This window comes from Euphorbia lathyris, chromosome 2 (assembly GCF_963576675.1).
Source record: "Euphorbia lathyris chromosome 2, ddEupLath1.1, whole genome shotgun sequence".
Lineage (NCBI taxonomy): Eukaryota > Viridiplantae > Streptophyta > Magnoliopsida > Malpighiales > Euphorbiaceae > Euphorbia > Euphorbia lathyris.
Window position 1 is genome coordinate 65351440 of NC_088911.1, and position 25324 is coordinate 65376763.

General features: G+C 35.8%; 1 protein-coding gene across 1 annotated transcript; it reads right to left on the reverse strand.

The window, feature by feature from the left end:
• Nucleotides 1–18628: 18628 nt before the first annotated feature.
• Nucleotides 18629–22259, reverse strand: LOC136218495 (nascent polypeptide-associated complex subunit alpha-like protein 2). Its single transcript, XM_066005391.1, has 4 exons — nucleotides 22051–22259; nucleotides 21885–21975; nucleotides 19393–19511; nucleotides 18629–19306 (listed from the first exon to the last, which is right to left on the reverse strand). Exons 1-4 carry the CDS (start codon nucleotides 22144–22146, stop codon nucleotides 18956–18958), a joined length of 657 nt encoding a protein of 218 aa, XP_065861463.1. The 5' UTR covers nucleotides 22147–22259; the 3' UTR covers nucleotides 18629–18955.
• Between the last annotated feature and the right edge of the window lie 3065 nt (nucleotides 22260–25324).

Genomic DNA, 25324 nt, shown 5'->3' on the forward strand with positions numbered 1-25324 from the left:
AGACAAAGATCAAGCCACGTTGGATAGAATCAACCACGCTGGTCAAGATAAAGAGTTGACTTCTGCGCAACTGACAATGCCCTACCAGATAAGGAAAGTTTCAAAACCAACAGATGGCTTGTCTCCTGGTCAACCTGAGAACTTTGCCTGATTTGGTTAGACCCAATAGTCTGTCTCTGAACAACTCTGAAGCACACCGCAACAAAAAAAACCAACGGTAAAGGATAAAAGATCATTGGTTGTTGGCACTGGCCTCTGAGTACTGAAAACGACAGTCGAACATTTTCCTTCTCAACGGTTATTTTGAATTGCGAATTTATCCCAGCGTCAAGTGTCAACTATAAAAGGCCTCTCATTTGCAACATTGGAACTTGATCTTCAATGCTCAAAAACTCTGAGTGAATCATTCCTTGAAGTTCCAAGCAAATCAAAGCAAAGCAAAGCAAGAACTGTTACACACACCTTCATACTCTCTTGTGTAATCTTTTCTTTAAGTTCTGTCAAAGTGTTCTTAGTTTAGAGCAAAAATTATCGATTCTATAGATTAGTTCAGAAGCTCTGTTTGTTCGGTATTTAGAAAACAAAGTTAGATAGTTCGGAGTGTAGGATTATAGAGGAAGGTACTCTGTAATTTCTCAACAACTATTGTAAGGGTTTGTGCTCTACCAGAAAGAGCTCAGTAGTGGATTAAAGCTCGGAAGAGGAATTTCGGGAACTGGATGTAGGCAGGAGGCTGAACCAGAATAAATCTAATGAGTATCATTTTCTAACTCTTACTCCTTATAACAGCTTGCTTTTAATTCAGAACCATTAACTAGTCAGATTTGTATCTTAAAAGTGCTAAGTTCGGAAGTCTCCTTTAGCGTCATCTTTCGAACTAAGGACAGAAGCAATCTTAGTTGCTGATCAACTAAAGTTTCCTCTGAACCTTAATATTTGCACTCTGAATCGTGCTGTTGTGCTGTGAGAAACATTTCACACTTGGCTAAATTTTTAAAACTTAAATAGTTCCATTAACCTCCCCCCCCCCTTGGAACTAATTCCCACATAACTAAGGGACCGACATTTTAGCCACATCAAATGACTAGGTTATTGATTTAGGGGCCTTTGATCACATGACTAATAACTCTTATATCCTTAGCTCTCTAACATCTCCACCTATTAAGCCTGTCCAGGTTCCTAATGGAAGTGCTAAGCCCATTACGAAGACTAGGACAATTTATCTTTCTCTAAAATTTTCTATGTCTACCCAACTATTTGCTCCAAATCTCTCAAATAACCTTCTTTCTATTCGTAAGATTGCAAGAGCTTTAAATTGTTCTGTAATTTTTACCTCTACACGTTGTATATTTCTGGACAATCTTACGAAGATGAATATTTTCATTGGTAAGGAGAGAGGAGGAATTTACTACCTGAAGGGTAATAAAATGGAGATGTCTCTTGGTACCTATAGCCTTCATGTGGAAAGTGGGAATTCTGATAGAGACAAAATTGCACTATGATATTATCGTTTAGGCCATTCATCTTTTTCATATTTAGAACACATGTTTCCTCATTTGTTTAAAAATGTTCCAATTGCAAGTTTGCGATGTGAACAATGCATTTATGCCAAAAGTCATCGTGTTTCTTTCAAAGTCAGCTTTAATAGTCTGTTCCTTTTTCATATGTCCATACAGATGTTTGGGGGCCTTTTTCTACTACCTCTGCTTTGGGTTACACATATTTTGTCTCTTTTATTGATGTTTGCACTAGAGTAACGTGGGTATATTTGATGAAATCTAAGAATGATGTTATATAACTTATTCCTCAATTTTATAGAATGATTGTTACTCAATTTGGTGTGCCAATTAAAGTGTTTCATTCAGATAATGGTCATGAGTTTGTGAATCAATCTCTTCTTGTTTTCATGGCACAACATGATATACTTCACCAAACTACATGTGCTTACAAAATGGTATAGCAAAACGTAAAAATAGACACATTCTTGTGATGGAAAATAGGCTAACGTATGGCAACGGAAATACCTTTTGAAGTTCTATTTACTGGGCCTTGGTGGACTCAGTTGGGCTTCCATCAATTAATTAACATTTGTTTCTCTTTTGGGCTCCAAGTCTTATGTGTGACCCATTAGGTTCTTATTGCTTCTAGCCGTATGCAACTGTTAAATTAATTTTCTCAGAATTATATTTAATCGTTGCATAACGGAATGAGTACGCGAAATGTGATTAGCAAATCCGAAACATTCCCCCAGAGCTATAAGAAGACAGGTTGATTCTGTTGTTGACCTTTCCGTATTAGTTACAGTATAATTCGATCCTTTATCAACTACATCCTTGAACTGAATCTTATGACTATGGATAATGTCAAGTCACATATAGCGAGACGTTCGTTTTACTTGTACAGGCCGAGTTAACTCCAATTAGATAGGTTAAGTGAAATCTGCATTTCAAGTCTTAAGCTATCACCTTGCAAGGATTTAGAGTCAAGTCTTCCACAAGCGATCCTTGGACGTATCTCCCATTTATCGGGAGTGACAAATGCTCAATCCAATATATAATTATCCTGCAATTACTTCCCGTGATACCCAACGTCTGCCGTTCACACCCCAGAGTCATCTCTGTTATGGATCGTGTTACAACAGGATCAAAGCATCACATTCCATAATTCAGAATCACTAATTAACATTCCTTTGAGTCTGAGGATTACTTATACCTATTAATACCAATGAGATGAACAGGTGACAAGGATGAATCTATCCATCCTGTTATCTCAAGTCGGGTCCCCAATCCTAATGAACTCCCTTTCATTGGATCCACGTAACTGTCCAGATATCTGCATATCTGAAGCTTGTGAGATCAGCTTTCTGTCTCGACAGAAGACATTGTAACATGCAAGTCTTAGCAGTGATATGTCAATCCTAAACATATTACTTGACTTGGGGTGGTTTTAAGTTTGTTAGTTTATTATAAAGTTTCGTCTCACTTCATGCTTGTATGAACACTTTATAATCACTTTAAAGAAACTTAGGGATTTCCTTTTATTAGACTTTATTTAGTTCTTAAAAGAGGTTGCCTTTATATAGTTATGAAACCATATCTCATTAAAACAAATGATATAAAGAACACTTCATTTACATTAAGTTTATATCCTAGAACAATTGTTTATAGGACACTAAACCCCAACATCTTGAAATAGCGAGAGCCTTATGTTTCACCATACATGTTCCAAAAACCTTTTGGGTTAATGCTTTCATGCTTGTTGTTTTTCTTCATAATCACATGCCTTCTCATCGTCTTGACTTCCAAAATCCTTTGAGGATGCTTTCTAGATTTGAATCTATTCATGCTTTCATAAATATTTGTCCCAAAATCTTTGGCTGTGTCTGTTATGTTCATGTTCACTCCATACATCGTGATAAACTTGATCCACGGGCACTCAAATGTGTTTTCCTGGGTTATTCTAACACTCAAAAGGGATATAAATGCTTTCATCCACCTATAAAAAAATACTATGTTTCCATGGATGTGGAGTTTTATGAAAAAAAGTCATATTTTTCTGGGGATGTGTGACTTATTCCTCTTTAGGGGGGGCATTTAATAGTAAAGAAAAGGAACGGTTATGGTTAGTAGAAAAAAGGTTTTGGCAGTATGATAAACAAAATGGTGATGACAATGTGACTAAATTTGAGGGAGAGAGATCAACTAGACTATTTCAACAGAAGTATTCTGATAGAAATGGGACAGGTCCTCCTCTCAATGATAATACAATGCAATCAGATGACTCTTTAAAGATTGACTCTGAGTAAATCTCCAGTTCCCTGAAAACCAAAACTCTTGTTTGGATCAATCTATTGTTCCGATTTCTTTTAATAATAATGATCAGGTTAAAATATATCCTACTAGTGAGCGAAAAGAACCAGATAGGTTTGGGTTCTCTAACTCTTCTAAAATTGCCTATCCAAAATCCAACTTTGTATCATATCATCACTGATCTCAAGCAAATCTAACCTTTTCTCTCCAATTATCTTCGGATTCAATTCCTAATAATTTTTAGGAAGCCTTAGCAGACCCAAAATGGAAGGGAGCGATGGAAGAAGAATGACAACTCTTCATAAAAATGCTACTTGGGAGATGTTGAATCTACCTAAAAAAACAGATTGTGGGATTGAAGTGGGTATTTACAGTGAAATACATGTCAGATGGAACCGTAGAAAGGTACAAAGCCAGGCTAGTTGCAAAATGTTATACACAAACCCATAGAATCGATTACCAAGAGACTTTTGCTCTAATGGCAAAAATGAATATCGTTTGAGTTGTACTCACACTTGCATCCAATTTAGATTGGTCATTGAGGCAATTTGACGTAAAAAATGCATTTCCCCATAGTGACTTAACTGAGAAAGTTTATATGGATCCTCCTCTAAAATTTGATTTAGAAGAAGGCAATGTATGTAAGTTGACGAAGGCGTTGTATGGGCTAAACAATGACCTAGCGTATGGTTTGGGAGATTGAGTTACGCCATGAAGAAGTATGGACCAAAAAAACATATGGTCTTGTTTTGTGACAATATGACAACCATTGAGATTGCAAACAATCCAATTCAACATGACAAAACTAAGTATGTAGAACTTGAGTGGAACTACATTAAAGGAAATTTGAATTATAGTGAAATTGAAATTCCATACAGGAAAAGTTCAGACCAGCTAGCAGATATATGACTCACGCAGTCTCAAGTAGTCACTTCTATGAAACATTATCCAAGTTGGGCATGTGTAATAGCACCAACTTGAGGGGGATTGTTGACGTATGAGTTTTTAGTTGGTGTTAAAATTATTGTTTAGTTTATTTTCCTATTTAGTCTCTTACTTAGCTGTTCTGCCACATAGAGGAGTCTGTTCTGTATAACTGTTCTGCCACATAGAGGAGTATGTTCTGTATAACTGTTCTACCACATATAGGAGTCTGCTCTACCATATATAGGATTCTGTAATCTGTATAAATATCCTTCAAATGTTAATAGAAAAGTATGCCGCCTAATTATTTTCTACTTTTAGTTTTTTGACAAGTTGTCATGATTTAATTTCACATAAACATCTCAAAAATTATGCTAGACTAGACTGGCTTTATTTATTTTTAGAAAATTCTTTTATTATATTCAAAAGGATAGGTGAAAACAGTAAGTAAACGAAAATGGCATAGTCTATCCGACTTCATTCGGCTGTGGTCGGTTGCTATGTTAAAGTTAGAGGGAAATATGTCCTTCCACGGACCCATCATAATTCCATCTTTGCCTTTTATTTCACTTTAACATAGCAACTGATTCTACGTTTTTTTTTCTTTTTAAAATTTAAAACCACTATCTAAAAAAATTATAGCAACTAACCACAACCGACTTCTATGTTAAAGTGGATGACAAAAATGAAATTATTCCGCGAAAAAACATATTTACATGGTTATCAAAACCAAATTGGTCAAAGAACCGGAACAGATAAATGACCAAAGGTTAGAAATTCAATTGGAATTCAACCAGTTTCAACTGGTATTCAAAAAATCATTTGAAAAATAATATTTTATTCACATTTTAACTTATAACCATTTCAAAAAAAACTTATAACAATATTAATATAAATTGTACAAATAAAATTAAAACTATCAAATTTATAAATTCAAATGAATTAAAATATAAAAAATTCAATGTATATAAAGACTAAAAAATATACATACATATTTTTTAAATTAAATGGTTCCTATTATTATTAACATAACATATAAATATTTTACAAAATAAAATTTACAAATCTAATAAATTGTATAATAGTTATTTTATTATATTTATATGTTATGTTTTAGGTTCGATTCCTTTGTAAGCCTTTTTATTAAGTATAAGAGGCGACCCGATCAGATCCCTTAACTACGACCTGTTCAAGTGGATTGCAGTTCAATTGATAGAATTGAGCGGTTCTGACTAGTTTTAAGTGGTGTGGTTATTTAACTACTTCTGGACCAGAAATGTGACTGGTTCTAGTTGAACCTAGTTGAACCAACCAGTCTGGTCCGGTTATCGCAACTATGCATATTTACATGTTCTTTCGTGAACCCAATATGATAATTCTATTTTTGTCACTAGGACATTTTTATCTACCTACTGTTTTCACCTGCCCTTTGAGCGTCCTGCTATATTAATGACCTTTTTTGTTCTTCAATTTTTAGTAGGACGTTTTCATCTTTTTACATGTAAACAAATAAAAAAACCAGTCGCAATGCGACTCTATTGGTTTCTCCTTTCCTTTCGTGTTTATTTATCATCGCCATCAAATGTCCCCAACCAATTTGTTTTCTTCGCCCTATTTGAATCGTAGAAATTGTGCGTCTTTGGGTTTATGCTTCTCTTTTAATTAAGGTTGTAAAAACTTTAGGTAGTAGTCAAGCGGACAATGCCCTCAAAGATTAATCGGGATTAATCCGATTTATATTTATTATTTTTTATTTGTTAATAAACAAATTGTTATATAAATTCAATAATAATATGTATTATACTATCTATACGTAATAATATAAAATGATTTAATATAGAAAGACACATATATTTATAACATATATCTTTAAAAATGTGCAAACATGAACAACAACATCATTGAAACTGTTGTAGTCTGAATTAAATAGTGAACTTTGTTAAGGAAAATTTGATTATTGAAAGTCTGACGAGTTTACAGACGGAGGTTTTTTCTAAGATTAAAAACTTACGGAAAAAGTTGACAATTCTTGGAGGGTGACCTCTGACATTCATTAAGGTAAACGGTTTAAGTTCTTTGAGGTTGACATTTGAAGTTCCTGATCTTCCTCGATGTACATGTTACAGTGTGGGAAGAGTGTTATTCCCACAAACACTACGATACTAAAGCCAAATAAAGGTAATAATTGTTATGCCTCTGTATCTGAAAAAGCTAACCGTTGTAACATTGAATGAACAATTATTTGTAGCATTATATATGGAAGTTACCTTAAAGACCATAATTCACATTTTTAAACATAATTTTAGTAATAAAATCTTGGCTTAATAGGCACCTAGCCTCCTAAATTTGTAACTTTTTTTCACCTGGCGTCCTCAACTTAGAGGACAACCTCTTAACCCCCTCAACTCTCCAAAAACATCACATACAGTCCCTTACACCCCTATGTTTGGTCAAAATATTGACCCGTGTAGAAAACGTGCTTGACCGTTGACCACACCAATATCACGTGTCACTTTTTTATTAAAATTTTCCATTTTGGCATAAGAATTCTGATCGAAATCCATCTCTGGTAGTTGCTCGTCGAGCACAAATGGGCTTGCTCGCCGAGCAGAGACCTCAATGGAAAAATTTAATAAAAAATGACACGTGGCATTGGTGTGGTCAACAGTCAAGCGCGTTTTTCACACGGGTCAATATTTTGACCGAACATATGGGTGTAAGCGGCTTTATGTGATGTTTTTGGAGAGTTGGGGGGTTGAGAGGTTGTCCCCTAAGTTGAGGGGGCCAGGTGACAAAAGGTTACAAGTTTAGGGGGTTGGGTGCCTATTAAACCTAAAATCTTTACTAACTGCCAAAGGTGAAGTAAAGAGTGTAACTGTTAAAGATGAGGTAAATAGTTAATTACGTGTATGAGAGTTACACTAGTTGCTCCCACTTTTTTTTTTATTATCCCAAAGATAGGTGTAATAAAAATTGATTGTGACCTAGTACAAAATAAAAAAAAAATATTTAAGAATCATACGTAGGAGAGAGAGTGTAATATGAAATGAATTTTGGTAAATAAATGGATAAAAATAAAATACTTAATAATCCAATCGAATGTATTTTAGTTCAAAATAAAACAAAAATGTGATTTCACATTAGATTAATACAAAATTATTAACGGGTGACATGGAATATATATAGGAAAAGGATCACTGATTTTTATGTGAGAACGTTTTGGTGGTGTACGGACACGGTGGTATTTTGATAAATAACTTGTACCACCTTTAATCAAAGGTTAAATGAGAAAATGGAAGAGGAGGAGGGATTCAAATCTGAGATGTACAGGAGTGGAGCATGCATGCGCATGTATTACCGCTGGTACACTTGCTTTTGTTTGTTCATTATACAATTCTTTTATTTATATATTATTAAGTGCCTCTGATGCTAAAAAAAATCTAATATTATATTTTTTAAATAAAAATATATTATATATTTTAATAAAATTTCATATTAATATTTTATTTATATAAGAAAATATATTTTTTAAAACATACGTTAGAACATATATTTTAACTTTTAGACCACGAACTATAAAGTTTAGAATATACGTTATGTTTTTTAGAACATGCGTTATGTTTTTTCAAACATGAGTTATAAATTACATTATAGAACAAATGCAAAAATGATCCAGATATCTACTGATTTTTTTAGAACATTATACTTAATTTTTGGAACACAAACTATAAACTTTAGAACATGCGTTATGTTTTTTAGAACATACGTTATGTTATTTAGAATATGAGTTATAAATTATATTATAGAACAAATGTAAAAATGGTCCATATATTTACTGATTTTTTTAAAACATTATACTTAATTTTTAAAACACAAATTATAAAGTTTAGAATATATGTAACAATATTTAGAACATCGTCCTTAACATTTTAAAACATAAATTACAAAAATATAGAGGAGTTAAATAAATAAGAAATTGGAGCATGTTTTTGGATTTTTTTCTATTAATAATTCATTATTATGCACATTTTTTTTTCTATTAATAGTTCATTATTATGCACATTTAATCGATATTAATAAGTGCATGCGTCAAATATTAAACAATAGAAGCTACTAGCACAATGGTATATTAAACAGCGCGTGTGATAATGTACAAGAGAAGCAATTGTCTTAGTGGTAAGTAACGTGAAATATAGAGGTTTGACTCTCACAAGCAGCAATTTTTACCAACGTTATTTATCTCATATTTAGACTTAAAAGGCAAAAGGCAGCATTGAGTGTTTTTTTTTTAAAAAACAGTTGTTTCCAAAAATGAAAACAAAGGAACGCATAATACCTCTAATGTCAAGGTATAATCCTTCTTGTTTCTTTTCTATTTGATTCCATACCCTCCTCTATTTTGCTTTAAGATGTCATTGTTAAATGTATAGTTTGATATAGGGAAGATTATGGAGATAGAGAGATAAGTAATAACATAATTAATGGTTTGAATCACCTTAGTGATTATGGCTCAGAGGCCTTGTATTTATAGTGAGCCAATAGTAGTTTGTATAGGAATACAATACACAAGTATAATCGTATTAGAACTCTACCTAGCTAGGGTTATAGACAAATTGAAACTCTAACTAGATAAGAATCTATTTACAAAGATAATAGGAACATTATCTCTAACACCCCCCTCAAGCCGATGGCGGGCACGAACAAAGAGGCGAGAGCGTAGCATCGTGAAGCGAGCCGGAGCTAGCGGCTTGGTGAGTATGTCTGCAACCTGATCATCGGTGGGAATAAATCTGACACTGAGAAAACCTCTGTGAACTTGTTCACGAACAAAATGATAATCTAGCTCAATGTGCTTCGTATGGGCATGGAACACTGGATTTGAGGTGAGATAAATTGCTCCAACATTATCACACCATAGCTGAACCGGGGTGGGTAAGGGAAATCCGAGATCCGAGAGAAGAGATTTGAACCATAGGAGTTCTGCTGTGGCATTTGCCACTGCCTTGTATTCACTTTCTGTTGAGGATCTAGCTATTGTGGGTTGCTTGCGGGTCTGCCACGATACAATGCTGGATCCAAGGTAAACACAGAAGGCACCCGTGGATCGTCGATCATCAAGACACCCTCCCCAATCACTATATGAGTAACAATGGATGTGCTGTATTGGTTTGATGGACATGACTATGCCAAAGTCTGATGTGCCCTGAATATAGCGTAAGACCCTCTTAACTCCTTTCCAGTGCTCATCAGTCGGACAGTGCAGAAACTGACATAATTTGTTAACTGCAAATGCAATGTCAGGACGAGTGAATGTTAAGTATTGAAGTGCTCCCACAATGCTTCGATATTCATCTCCAGAGGTTAAGCTGGTGTCTAGCTCCTTTGAAAGTGTTGGCGTGGTGGCCATGGGCGTTAGTGTGGGCTTGGAGTCAATCATCTTCACTTTGTCTAGGATGTCAGCCACATACTTGGCCTGACACATGTGAATGCCATCCTTCTCATATCTGATCTTAATTCCGAGAAAGTATTCTGCCTTGCCAAGATTGCGAATGGGAAACTCATGTTCGATGGTTGCAATAGTGTTGGTGATGTGTGCAGGGTGGTTACCTGTTATGAGTATATCATCAACATAGCACAGAATGTAAGTCTTTTCCGTGTCGGTGTGTCTGATGAACAGAGAGTTGTCAGCCTGTGACATTTTGTACCCAAGGGAGAGGAGGAATGTTCGAAGGCGTGTGAACCATTCTCGCGGTGCTTGCTTTAATCCATAAAGACTCTTTTTGAGAAGACAGACATGATCTGGTCGGTCACTGTCCCGAAAACCCTGCGGTTGTTCCATATATATTGTCTCTGATAAGTTTCCATGAAGAAATGCATTAGAGACATCCAGCTGATTGATGAACCAGTTGTTTGCTGCTGCAATGGCAAAGACAGACCTAATGGTTGTAGCTTTGATTACTGGACTGAATGTTTCCTGGTAGTCAATCCCAGCTTTTTGAGTGAATCCTCGTGCTACCAAACGGGCTTTGTGACGATCAATGGTTCCATCAGACTTCTTCTTTGTACGAAAGAGCCACCTGGAGGTGATGACATGCTGATCATGTGGTCTCGGTACAAGTTGCCATGTGCCATTGTCCAGAAGAGCTTGAATCTCTTCAGACATTGCTATACGCCATTCGGGTTGTTTGTTGGCTTTACTGAAGCATGTGGGATCCACTGTGCCATTTGGATGTGTAGCTAAAAGTCCCTCAAACCTTCCTCTCGATTGAAGAGACGACTGTCGAAGTTGCATGTAATGTTATCGTGGACCAATCAGCGGTGCATTGCGAGGTCTGGGCCTTTCAGTTGGAATAGGAGCAGGTGGTGCAGTTTCAAGAGGAGGAGAATCTGTTTGTGGCATGATGTTCTCTTCATGAGGTACTGCATTCTGTATTTTCGGTGTGGTGATGTTCACAGCATCAACTGGTGTGCTAGGATCATTCTGAGGAACGGGTGTTGATGCAGCAGTGACCACTGGTGACAAACATTGACGTGGAGCTAAAGGAGCAGTGTTTGTGGCTTCAGAGTCAGGGGGGTAATTGGGGTACCAGGATGAGGTCCAGAGTGGACAGGTGTGATGGGTTGGGAGCATGAAACTAAGTTAGAAGTAGATAATATAGGATTGGGATTAGAGAAATTACCTGGATACGGGCCGAGTAAAGATGGTAGTTGACACGATGTGCTTACCCCCGAGTTGCTAGATGAAGGTGATGATGCAGTGACTGCTGATGCAGGAAATACTTCTTCATTGTGCTGCACAAATTTGCAGATGTATATGCGTCCGGTGGCATACTCAAGACAAATATCCCCAGAATGATTTTCTGATGGACCAAGGTAGACACATAGCTTGGAGCGAAAATCAAATTTGTGCTGGTTGTATGGACGAAGAAGAGGATAGATACCACTGCCAAAAATGCGTAAGGCCTTATAGGCAGGCTGTTTCTTGTAGAACAAGAAATAGGGTGAATTGTTGTTCAAGATTTTGGTGGGTAAGTAGTTGATTAGCCTAATGTTGTGTATCATGGCATAGTTCCAGAATTTTAGAGGTAAAGATGCATTGGCTAGCAAAGTAAGGCAGGTGTCAACGACATGTCTAATTTTTCTCTCAGCTATACCGTTTTGTGCATGAGTGTGAGGGCACGCAATTTTGTGTATAATGCCATGTCGTTTGAAAAAAGGTTGTAGTTTTTGAAACTCTCCCCCAAGATCAGAATAAATATTCTTAACCCTTGCACTATACTGATTAGAGATCATGGCATAAAAATCACAAAAGGTTGAGAAAACATCACTTTTGTTCTTTAAACAGAAAGCCCACCCAAATCTACTGAATTCATCAATGATAATTAAAAAATAACGGTGACCAAGACAAGAAACAACTGGAGCTGGTCCTCAAACATCAAGGTGTAAGTTTTCAAAAATAAATGTGCTAGAGCGACTAATAGAGGGTAAAGAGCTTCTAGCAAGTTTGCCTAATGGACAAAAAGAACAATTGCTAACTGATTTTGAAGAGGATAGATTGTTTCCTTTGATAACTGTGCTGACTGTCTGATTCTGACAACGTCCAAGCCGTGCATGCCACCTTTCAAAAGACACCTTCTCTCCTACTAGCGCCTCCTTCAGGGTGGGTGTAAGCACATATAGCCCATCTTTACTCGGGCCTCGTAACAGGATTTCCCTAGTTGTTTGGTCCTTTACAAGAAAATGGTTAGGCCAAAATTCAAAGAAACATGAATTATCACGGGAAATTTTTTGAACAGATAGTAAGGATTTAGTGAGCTTAGGAACAAGTAAGGCATCATTAATTTTCAGATTATTTATCTTTGAGTTTCCAAAATGAGAAATTTGCAGACCTTGACCATTGCCAAATTGAACTGTGTCATATCCTGGATATGGTTGCATCTGTTGAAGTTGAGCGGGATTTGCCGTCATGTGATTTGTTGCTCCAGTGTCAGGATACCACGGCTGATTAGGACCCATGAATGGATTTGGTGGTTGTTGCCACGCCATGTGTGCTTGTGGTCCAGAATTATAGTTTGAATGTGAAGTGTTCTTCGGTCTTTTGCACTTATCAGCCCAGTGACTTGGATCACCACAGTTGTAGCACTTGCCACTTCTTCTCTTCTTTGGATTCTGCTTCTTTGATTATGTTGGTTCCATGGTGGAGACGTTGGCTTCTCGGTGCGCATGTATACCATCAAATTGAAGAAGAGTTGTCTTTCTTGTTGATTGGATCATGCCTTCAACAGTCTTCAAACTATTCAAAATCTCCTGATAATTGATGTTTGTGTCGTGCTGAGTGACAAGATTCTGAACGGTAGAGCGATACTCTTCTCCCAAACCCTTGTAAAGAACTGATGGTAGTAAGTGTCGAGGGTAAGGGTTCCCTGAGGCAGCTAGATCATCAAGAATAGACTTCACTTTTTGCATGTAAGTAGTTACTGACATCTCCCCTTGCTCAAGCTCATGCAGTTCAACACCTAACTGAAACTGTTTGATTCCTGTAATAAGCCCATAGGCATCTTCCAAAGCTAGCCAAATGTCATGTGAATATTTGAGATATGCAATATCGGGGAAAAACTTCCTCAGTGATGGAATTTAGGAGCAAAGTCCTAACCATATTTTCTAAATCATCCCATTGGGAAAAAGATGGATTTATGATTAAATCCGCAGCAGATGTCATAAAACCTGTTCTAAAAATAAATTGAGGTGGAGGAGGTGTTGAACTGATAATATGGGAAAAAAGATGATAGGTTTTGAGGGTAGATTCCATGGACATTCTCCATGCTTTGTAGTTGTGAGGGGTTAATTTGATGTTAATGGTGATATTTGTGGGAGGTTGTCTTGGTTGGATGACAGAGGTAGAAACAGGTTCTATATAGACAGGATTGGTTGAAGGAAGAGGATTTGAGGAAGGAATAAAATTAGGTCGAAAATTATTTGAAGGTGCATCAACAGTATTGTGAAAAGAATTTGAGAAAAAAGATGGAGAGGGATCACGGGCTGATTGAGAATTGTAAACAAACGGTGAACTATTAGATTCAGAAATAACCTGATGTTTATTATTAGCTTCAGGTGGCTAGGGCAGCAAGAACTGATGGAGAAAATAGGGTTTGAGTAGCCGTGGTGACCGATGGTTGTTGAGATTGAATTAATGGCTGCTGAACCGGGATCGGTTCATGATTCAGTTGCAGCGGCACTGCTGCCCGATACGCTGCAATCGCAGCTAACACCGCGGCATCGGCGGTTGAATTGGTCGGAGTCGGGAGAGGCGCGGGTTGCGCAAGGCGCTGGGCAGCGGCGGCTGTCGCGGATGGCATCGCAGTAGGTGAAATTAAATTTGTGCGATCATCCATGTCTGCTTGAATAAAGCAAAAAAGAAGCGAAAACGAAATTAATGGAGAGGTGATGCGCAGGCCTAGTGTTAGGAATTGGAAAAGGACCTGTATTAGGATTATAGTACAAATATAATAGGAACAGGGAAGAAGCTTTGGAATAGGAAAAGAAAAACACAAGGAAAAAAAAAGAAAGTAATATAGGATGGAGGTAGACGGAAGCAGTAATTAGGAATGGGATTAATATGGGAAAGCTTTGGGAATAGTTAGGCGGAAACACTAATCAGGAATGGAAAAAAAAAAATCTGGCGATCCAGAATTAGAGAAATAAATTTGATGGAGGCTCTGATATCATGTTAAATGTATAGTTTGATATAGGGAAGATTATGGAGATAGCGAGAGATAAGTAATAACACAATTAATGGTTTGAATCACCTTAGTGATTATGGCTCAGAGGCCTTGTATTTATAGTGAGCCAATAGTAGTTTGTATAGGAATACAATACACAAATATAATCGTATTAGAACTCTACCTAGCTAGGGTTATAGACAAATTGAAACTCTAACTAGATAAAAATCTATTTACAGAGATAATAGAAACATTATCTCTAACAGTCATGTTGGCCTTGATCTATAACATTTGTCTGGGTCTGGTTTTCTTTTAATTAATAAGGGTTAAGGTGTAAAAATACCCCCAACGTTTTGAGCCAGGAGCAATTTTACCCTTAACGTCTAAAATGGTACAATTTTACCCCTAACGTTGGAAGCTAAGAGCAATTTTACCCCTAACGTTAATAAATTGGGTCAATTTCAGACACTATTATAAAACACAGATAGTTTTGTTCATTATTCTGCACCAATTGCATAATAATTCGTTCTAAAAAAAGGATTTCATGTTTTTTATAATTTACTAATAGAATTTGAGATTAATATTTATAAATTCGGTGGATTTTTTGAAATTTTTTTTGTCTAATCCGTACAAAAAGACAATATATTTTTTTATTTTTTTTCACATCTCAACGAATGTTTGTGATTTGTTACTGATAAAATGGCACACGTATGAAGTGTAGATAACAAGATTCATGACCAAGAATACAGTTTGATGAATTACTTCTCAAATTGACCCAATTTATTAACGTTATGGGTAAAATTGCTCTTGGCTTTCAACCCGGTAACTTTTATTACCAAACTCTATTTAGTAATAACCTCTCAATTGTTATACAAATAGCCCGGTCCCAAATGTATTCCTGTATAGAGGTTTTACTATATAACTATTTTTTTCTTGAAAATGCACCTACTCAAACAAACAAAATATATATATATATATATATATATATAATCAGGAAATGAATTATTTGAACAGATTAAAACCAAAATAATAAACAAAATCCAATAAAATCACGAGATATACATTAGTCCTTAAGATGTATAGACTTATAAATCAACATGGATGCGTTTTCTTATGAAAGTATGTATAGGAACTCATTGTCTTGTTATACAGCCTAAAAGACATTGTGTAGAAGAATTTTTTTTGAAAAGGTTAGGAAGTGAAGAAAAGGAAAGGAACATCAGACCCTAAAAAATAGCTAGGTTTAGGTGAAGAAACCACAACTATGATATGAGAGAAACTGAAGCAAAGATGCAATTATAAGCACAACGAAAAATAAATCAATGGTAAAAATACAAGAGGAAGAAAGAGAAAGGAAACAATTTTCAATCAGATCTAAGAGGAAAGAATCAATTAACAAAAGATAACAGATATACATGCACATAGAGTAGGAATTAAAGGGGGATTAATCAAATACTATTTAGATAGTTATTTGTCTTTAATAGTTGTTATTTACAACATCTCGTGTGATTTGTAATCTTACTTTCTATTTAGTCTCTTCCTTAGTAGTATATGAATATTAATGAAATCTTACTTTCTCTTTCCTTCTTTCTCTCTTCTCCAAACTCTGCGATTCTCTCCCTATCTCTCTATTTCTTCTTCTACTCTATTCTTATCTTCCGTAAACTCTATTCTACCCTAATTACTTCTGTCAAAAATCCTCAATCGTGATATTGGTATCAGAGGCGTCTTTCCTCTGGCCATGGGACAATTTGAACGTGAAATGGAACAGTACAACAGGGAGTCTCGTGAGCGACAATCAAGGTTTAATGAATGATGGGAACTACTTCGCAAGAAGCAACAAGAAAATTATGAACAAATCTGTAAATCCTTATCAAAATTGGCTCAATCCATTCGAGAATTTCAAGGAGTTTCATACCCTTTTTCAACTACACTCCAAGTGTTTGATGAAATTCCTGAGAGGAAATTAGAGCCACCTGATTTTAGTTTGCAAGGAAAAACTAAATATGTGTTGGAGCTTCCTTCTCTAATGAAGGAGGTCACTGTTGAAAATGAGGCTCAGTTTGAAGCTCTACAACTTCAAATGGAAAAGGTAAGCCCCTCCATTACTGAGTCTTACTCTCTACCATGTCCCCATCATTCCTTTAGAGATCTTATTACCTTAGAGCATTGCAAGCAATCTTAGGCAAGCCAAATATGATAGGGAATTTCAACCTAAACCACCATTCAAATCCCTAATAATAACTACAGTTTGGACCCTAAACACCTGAAACAATCTGAAACCTAATCAGACTTTCACATCTCCGATCACCCCTTTACCTTATGCCCAAAACACCCCAATCAAACAGAAACAGCAGATCTCAGTGTTCAACCAGAAACTCTAGAGAAATTACGTTTTGGTACCACTGTGAGCCTAGCCGTTGGTCAAACTATTGGGCCATCTTCCTCTTATAGTTTTGCTGCTCTTATTAGTTTATCATTGTCAAGGAGTGCGAGTCCTGATCCTCCAATTGATGATAAGGCTCTGAGCCTTTGCACTACTCCTATTGGACATGAGAGACCTTCTGCCCCTCATCATTTATTGTATCCATTTGAAAGAGGGAAAAATAAAAGGATGGAAGAAAACTTTTGCGAGAAGAATGTCCTTGGAAATGGAGGTTTTCGAATGGATGCAACTTTCTAACATGAAGTTGAAGAACGTCTTTTAGTGTTCCTTTATGCCAAAATTAAATGTTACAAATAGTCTAAGCTAGAACAAGTCTGAGGAACTTGTTTTAGTTTGGAAAACAAGGAAAAAAATGGTTTTAGGTGTGTCATGGGAGCAGGAATACCTTTATGAGTATAAGTATGAGCATTGTAATCACATGAATATTCATTGGAATGTGAAAGCCGCAAATGTTTTGCTGGGATATGGATTTGTCAGTCTCAAATTTTCCATTGCAGTTAGCACAGGGATCCTAAATTCTAGTCTTCCATTCATATGTTTAATAGATTAATTACTTTGCTAGTTTAATTGCTTTATTAGTATAGAAACTCAATACACTTAACAGATACCTTAGATAATATAGAAATCGAGTACGAATAGCGCATTAGGTACTAGTCTCTGTGTGATCGATACTGTTCGCAAGAACATTTACTACTTGATACGACTTGCACTTAAGAGGGTTATACAATCTTAGCTATCATATGACAAACCCTAAAGATACATTAGCATCACTACTTCACAAGTAATTCACCACCTTAAATCCTTCCAACGGTTGCTTACTTAGGTATAGGAGCGGATTGGCCGGACTTCGACCCCTCTTTAATTGTTTGTTCTGTCTTATAGGTATCTCAAGGAAGGACTCAAAAGAAGCTTCGGAAACGAAGTTAACAGAATCCAAACAAGTGTATCTCATTAATTCCTTTTTTTGCATGTTTTATTTTATATTATGATCTTGGGCTCTAGAATTATAATTCATTCTACTGCTTGAATTTGCAATGTTATAATTCTGTTCTGTATTTTTGCATAATGATCTTTGGGCTCTGGAATTATGATTACTGCTTGAATTTTCCATGCTGCTGTAGATGTTTAATTTTACATTGTGATCTTGGGCTCTAAAAGTATGTTTGAATTTACCATGCTGCTGTTTTGTTCTGTATAACAATTGAAGGAGAAGAACTGTTTCCATCTTTCTCTAGGAAAGTGTGATTACCAGATCAATTAATGGTTAAAAAACAACTAAGTAGTTAAATTCTAGAACCAAAGAAGAAGAGAAGAAAACAAGTTTAAGCCTTTCCTTTTTAAGAAGTAAGGAGAACTGTTTCCCTCTTTCTCTAGAAAAGTATGATTATGGTTAAAAAAAAACAATAGAGGAGGTAAATTCTAGGACCAAAGAAGAAGAAAACAAGTTTAAGCCTTCCCTCTTTCTCTAGAAAAGTATGACAAACAGATCAATTAATGGTTAAAAACAATAAAGGAGGCAAATTCTAGGACCAAATGCACAAATAATGGCTGCTTGTACTTCACATTTCTAATTCCTTTCTGCAAAAACTGAATCATCATCCTTTCAAAATCAAAGAAAAAAGAAGGATTTCTATTCTATGAAAACTAATTGATTTTAAGTTTAAATACTTCTGTTTAACTAGAACATGGAAAATAAATCTTCATACTTTAATACATAATATCCAAAGCCATGAAAAATTAAATTCCCTTCTTAAAACAACTGTCTTTGCCTTTATTTTACAAAACTAAATCACATAATTATTATGGAGCAACTTCCCTAAAATCTTACAATTGCAACATACGATTAGTGAAAACTTCAATTTGACCCTTTAAAAACATTAGTTCACTGAGGATTGTAAAAGGCGAATAGAGGACTCAAAAACTGCACTGCCACAGAAAAATCTAAAAGTTTGACAGAAATAACAGATAGGAGGCGAATTGACTACAATGTCCCTGACAATTCATCAACAAGAAACAATAATTTAAATTAAATGATAAACTCGCCCACCTCACAATCCCTAAGTAGTAAGCTCCATAATTGCACTAACAATGTCTCCGCTGTGTGTCTTGAGGGCCTTCACAGCCTTGCCCCTTGACACTCCTGCTTGTGTCATAACTAAGTCAATGTCTCGAGGCTCCACACCCATCTCATCCACTTCTTCCTCTTCCTCATCTGCCTGAATTGCAGCACCAGCTCCGGAAATATCAGATTTTGGAAGGACTGATGCCATATCTGGCATCCTAAATTGTTGTGCTGCCTGTGTCTGCAGCTGAGAGCTCAAGTCCTCTATCTTAGCCTCTCCGAATATAACATATGTCTCAGAGTTCGGGCTCTTAAAGACATCTGGTTTTGAGATGAAAAATAGTATCTGAAATGTCAAGAGATGTTCTTGTAAGTTGAAGCCAAGTTTGCAGGTAGATTATCTAAATTATTAGAAATTACACAGATGTTCACATTTTTAGTTCTCTTTATTGTCACCCGGGAAACACCAGTAACAGGTTTCATCCCGAGTTTCAACATTGCCTTACGACTCTTCTTTTCACTTCTGCTCTGCTTCGAACTCCCATTTACACCTGCATCTCGCTCCAGAGAATAACTTGATCAGAACATAAAACCCAAGGCCTTCAAATAAAATAGGCATGCAAGTCCGAAAGGGAAATTTAAATTTGAAAGATTTCAAATGCATGCAAATCTTATTTTAATTTTTTCCCAATTTCCAATACTTGTAAACTATAAAAAGCAAGCCTAACTAAATACTACATAGGATAAGATATATTAAGTTCAATACGTCTTTACTGGCCAGTATTTATATATTCACACTCAATAACTTCTAATCAACACTTATATGAGCCTACTCCCCAAGATATAATGAATATGTTATATATATGACAACTCTGATGCAATTCAAATTTTTAATTTATCCAACCAACTGCAACCTCATAAAATTGAAATCCGGATATAAGCAGATATAACAGTGTTTCATGTGCTATGAGAAAAATAGAGATAAGTGAGGAAACCAAAAATTTTAAAATGCTGAGAGCAAATCAGATCAGGCAGGAATGTAAAATGGAATGTTCAAGGTTAAGAATACCCAAAATATGGAGCATCAAGAAAAATTGTACACTAATTAATGAGTAAAACTCTTCTCTACTTTTTTTTTTCTTTGTATAATTTATTTATATTTATAGAAACCTTTTATTGCAAAACCAGCACAAGACTTGCAAGACAACCATTTTCTACCCACCATAACCTACAAGCTATGAAGCACCAATACGGGTATGCATGGGGTACACCAAACGGCATTTTAAAAAAAAAATATGAAATACGGGTATGACGGGGATACGCCAAATTTTATATATACACACCCACATAAATGTATAAAACCATAAATAACATTCATAAGTTATTATAAAACCACAAATAACATTCATAATAACTAATAAGTCATTAATTCATCAAAAAGAAACATTAAATACTTCAAAACTATTTAAACTACCAAGTCTAAAGAATATTCTAAGACATTTTCATGATCTTCATCTACAAACATTTTAATACTTTTTTTTTTTTTGGTAGAAAAGGAAAAGAAAAACGAACAACAATAAACTACCCAGGAATTAGCCTAGGGAAGCTAACCCCAATCTTATCTTCTAAGAGAAGAGGAGAGATGAAATTAGGGGAAACACAAAGGGTAGTAACGCCTAACGTCCCTTCATGGCCCGCCGTCGCCAAGCGATCAGCAACACGATTCTGCTCTCTAAAAATGTGTCTGAACTCTACGAACTCAAAGGAGGAGCAAAGCCTTTTAATAGCTTTGATGAGGTTGCGACTGTTAAGACCCATCAGTATTCAGCTTCACAACCCCCTCTCTTGGCCTGCTCCATCCCACGAGATGGACATCACAACACTGAGAGGCTCTGGCAAGGGACTCTCCTTTGAAACTATCGATAATAGACAAACATTTTAATACTGATTAGCTTTTAGTTTTTTATTTATTTTTTGCAAACCAAAAGGTAGGTGCGGGCTGGTTTAGTTAATTATTTATATTCAGGATTTACGTTTAATTTTTTTTATATGGTAACCCCTATTTCTGTAAAGCTATTTAAGACCCTAAACTTCACCTAATTAACTCTGAAATGTATCCCTGTGTATCCCCACATAATTAATAATTTTAGAAAAAAAAGGGATACTTGTTTTGCCGTATCCCATGCGTATATATCCCTGGCGTATCCGTATCCTTGGAGTATCCAATACAGGTACATCAACCTCGGTGCTTCATAGGCTACGTAATCAAATATTTCATGATTTTTTTAAATAAAATTACAAAATACTGATTTATATGTTTATCATTAGAGAAGAGTTTCCTTGCTTCAATTCAAGACATGAAAAACCATCAAGTTTAAATAACAGGAACGAATTCCAAACTGGATTTGGAGAAAATGAGCAGGCAGAATACTTAAGCATTTTTTAGGATGCCATTCAAACAAAAACTATTCAATAACGAAAGGGCAGTGAAAAGTGTAGAGCATCGTACACACACAGACGAGACCCATACTGGCAATGGTTTTTATCCTTTCTTTACATAAGCATATCAGAGAAGAAGTAAAATACCAAAATCCCACCAAATTGGAGGACTAAAAATGGAGGTCTTTGGAGGTTTTTTAACCTCCAATTAACCTTTGAAATCCTTTCCCTCGTAATAATTTTTATTCCCAAACATGGTTAGATTATTAACATTCCAATAACCTTCCTTCAACATGGTTAGATTATTAGCCCTCTATTATTTAACTTTCATCAAGCAGAAGCAACATCAAATTGAACGAAGATAAAGGACAACATAGATTCACCATTGAACTAAATTTGCCAAATAAAGTGAAAAGCAATATCATGACCATCAATAAAGTTAAAACTGAGAACCGGCGAAAAGGATAAAGAAGCAAGATGATAACCTGGGGTTTCATCATCCTTATCGTCATCATCGTCCTCGTCGTCCTCGTCGTCCTCATCCTTGACATCTTCGACAATAGGCTCATCATCGTGCTAAGGATAGAAGAAAAGGATATCAGAGAAGATAGAAATTGAGGACATGGAAAGAGGAGAAAAAAAAATGAAGACCTTAGGGTCTTGATGAGTCTCCTCGCCGGCGGAGGGGATCTGCTCGTTGAGTTCAGGGTTGGCGACCTCAGCTTCGACAACTGGTCCAGGAGACATGGCTGCCTTGGTTTTGGGATAACGGAATAGGGAATTGAAAATGGAGGAGAGGAGAGTGGTTTAGGGATAGAGTTTGCTTTGCTGCTTTCGATTCTTTGGCTGCTTTGTATTTTGGGGTTTCTATGCGAGGGTTTCTCCTATATGGGCCTGCCCATTTCGTTTTTGCTACATAATTATAATTAGAAACTAGGGTAAATTACATGAATATCATTATTAATTACAACTAAAATCATATTACCAAATTTAATTTTTAATATTTCATGATTTTCTATATATTATAATTTTATACCATAATTTAAAAAATTTAGACTCCAATTTATAAATCATAAACTCTAAAAAATATATCATAGACTTTTAATTTATAAATTCTAATTCTTAAAATATATTAAAATACTGATTTTACTAATTTGATATAATCCAAAATTATTACTTGACATGGTTGTAAATAATTTCTAAAAGATGAATTTCTCTATAATTTTCCCTAGAAACTAGGGACATTTACTAAAAGAAAAAAACTAAAAAAAAATATTCAATTTTTACAAGTGTTTTATCTTTATAAAAAAATTCCCAATGTCAAATAAACATTTTTTAAATTAAAAGGAATGAATTAACTATTTTGACAAAATAATAATTATAAACATAAATTTTTTTGATATTTTATCATGTAATGGATAAAAGATAAAAATAAAGGATAGTTAAATGAATTTTTTTTTTTGAAAGATGTTAAATGAAATTAATATAGGGTGTTGTTAAATATAGCCTCAATTTCTCACCCTTAGCACTGTGAAATGACGAAAATACCCTTTAAAGTTTTGGGGTGAGAAATTGAGATTTTTTTCCTCTTCCGCCACGCAGGCGTGAAATACTCACGCCCGCGTGGCAGGAGAGGAAAAAAAATATAAATATAGTATATGTTTTATACAGTTTATTGCAGAATAGACGGTTTATTACGGATTAACCTTTTAGAAATAAAAATTAACAACATTAACACTAAAATTAAATAATATATATTACATATATTTTCAAAAGTGTTAAAATGTGTTAAAAAAAATAAGTTCTAGTAAATAACAACATATATCAGTTCGCCCGGTGCCATTCGTCCATAAACTCATCCATATCTCTCCTAATAAGTGGACCCTCCTCATCATCAAGGGCGAATCCAAGATTTCTCTCCCATGGGGCAAACAATACAACTAAAATTATTTTTATCCAAAAAATAATAATTAATAAAAACCAGAGATCAAAACTCAAGTTCAAGTAAAATAGTAGTAGAAATATAAAATCAAAATTCAAGTAGGAGCAAGAAAAATACCAAAGAAGAGAGGCAAAGATCGAAGATGGAGTGCTGGACCAACGATCAACGATCCAACTACGGAGGGATTGACTGCCGATTTTGATTTAATCTTAGTTAGGATTAAGGATTTCAAATTAGGCTTAAGAAGAAAGAAGAATTTGGGAAGAAGTAAAGAGATTAAAGAGAGTAAGAGAAACCGATGGTTTGTTTTAGGACCTATTTAGTTTTACATTTAAATATTTACTTTTTACTTTTGTTGTAAACAAAACGATGTAGTTCTAATTAAATAAAACGACACCGTTTTGCTTTAAAACAGAATTAAAAAAATAAAAAATATATATTAAATTTAAAACAATTCTTCATCCTCAATTATAGAACCATTAAACTTTAAACCTCCATTGATGAACGAGGGCAAATCTCTAAAACTTCAAAATTAATACACGGGTTTTTTTAAAAATACAAATGTCAGTGGGGCAACTGCCCCCAGTCCCTCATACTAGATTCGCCCCTGCTCATCATGTCGCCCGATGACCGACCGCTCAGCGATACGCCACAAACGGCTAACCCAAGGTAGAAAAATAAATATTAGAAAACAAACATATGTAAACCAATAATAAATAACAAAATAATAATAAACTTATATATTCGTTGTTAGAGCGAGCATGTTAGACCAGAACTTCCCGAGGGGCATGAAGGAGATGAGGATTTGAATATCGTTTGTACCACTCCATGTACCCAGCATCACAAGTAGTGGGATCAACTGCAACTGGCTGGCATCTCCTCCGATCAAAGCCATGAGTCGATGGAAATCTCCGCCAGGTATCATCAACTGTGACAGATGAATGCGCGAGTCTGTACAATATAGACTTCCATGGCTGGAATGCAGTATCAGGTCTAATACGCTCAATCGGGATAGGCTGAACATAACCAACCTGACGTAGGACTCGATCAGGCATATACGGCTCAACAATGTCTCTACACCGTATCCAACCGGCGTAGGACACTCGTAGCTGATCGTCATCGGCGACTGGACCATAAGGCAACCACGTCACCTGCAAAAAAATAATACTCAATTATAAATAATACTAAACTATATAATACTAAAATCATAAATAATACTATACTAAATAATACTAAAATTATAAATAATACTAAAATTATAAATAATACTAAAATACTAAAATTATAACTAATATTATACTATAAATAATACTAAAATTTTAAATAATACCTCGGCTACCGTCATGCGGTCCAACTATGCACGTACGGTCTCGAGTCGGGCGGCCTTCCTGCCTGGAATCCCGACCTCCCATCTGCACGTCCGGGGAGAATCATCTGGGATCTGGAGTGGTAGTCGATGGGACCGAAACACCGGAAAATACTCATATATCCATACCTGGAGGAGGGTCAAACATCCGCAAATACCCGAGCACTCTCCTCTACTCGCTATCCCTAGTTGCTGATATAATGTGGCAAGTGTAACAGACCCCCAAGAAAGTCCAGATGTCCATCTAACACCGTCGTGAACCTCCTGAAGATAGGACGGCCTGATCCTATCGCCACTCTTATCGACAAACAAAGTGGATCCTAACATAAACCAAATCCACGTTGTGGCTCGAGTCTCGTCCTGCCGACCCTCCCCTCGTGGGTAAGTATCTCCACAGCATCAACAAAAACACCTCCACCACTCTAGTAATGTCGGGCTGACGATAGCAACTCCTCCTGACTGACCCCGAATATTATCATACACATGGCCTGCAGTCGCTCAGCACTGCATGCATCGGAGACCATCTGACCGTGCACCAGGTTACGCAGAATCTGCCATACATCGTGTAGTAGAATAGTCATCTCCCCGAACGATATGTGGAAGGATTTCGTATCGGG

Excerpts from the sequence above, each read along its gene's own strand:
- LOC136218495 (XM_066005391.1), bottom strand. The coding sequence starts at position 22,146 with ATGTCTCCTGGACCAGTTGTCGAAGCTGAGGTCGCCAACCCTGAACTC. Across the intron at positions 21,976-22,050 it reads AGACTCATCAAGACCCTAAG|CACGATGATGAGCCTATTGT; the intron begins GTCTTCATTTTT and ends TTCTATCCTTAG. Across the intron at positions 19,307-19,392 it reads CAATAAAGAGAACTAAAAAT|ATACTATTTTTCATCTCAAA; the intron begins GTGAACATCTGT and ends TTGACATTTCAG.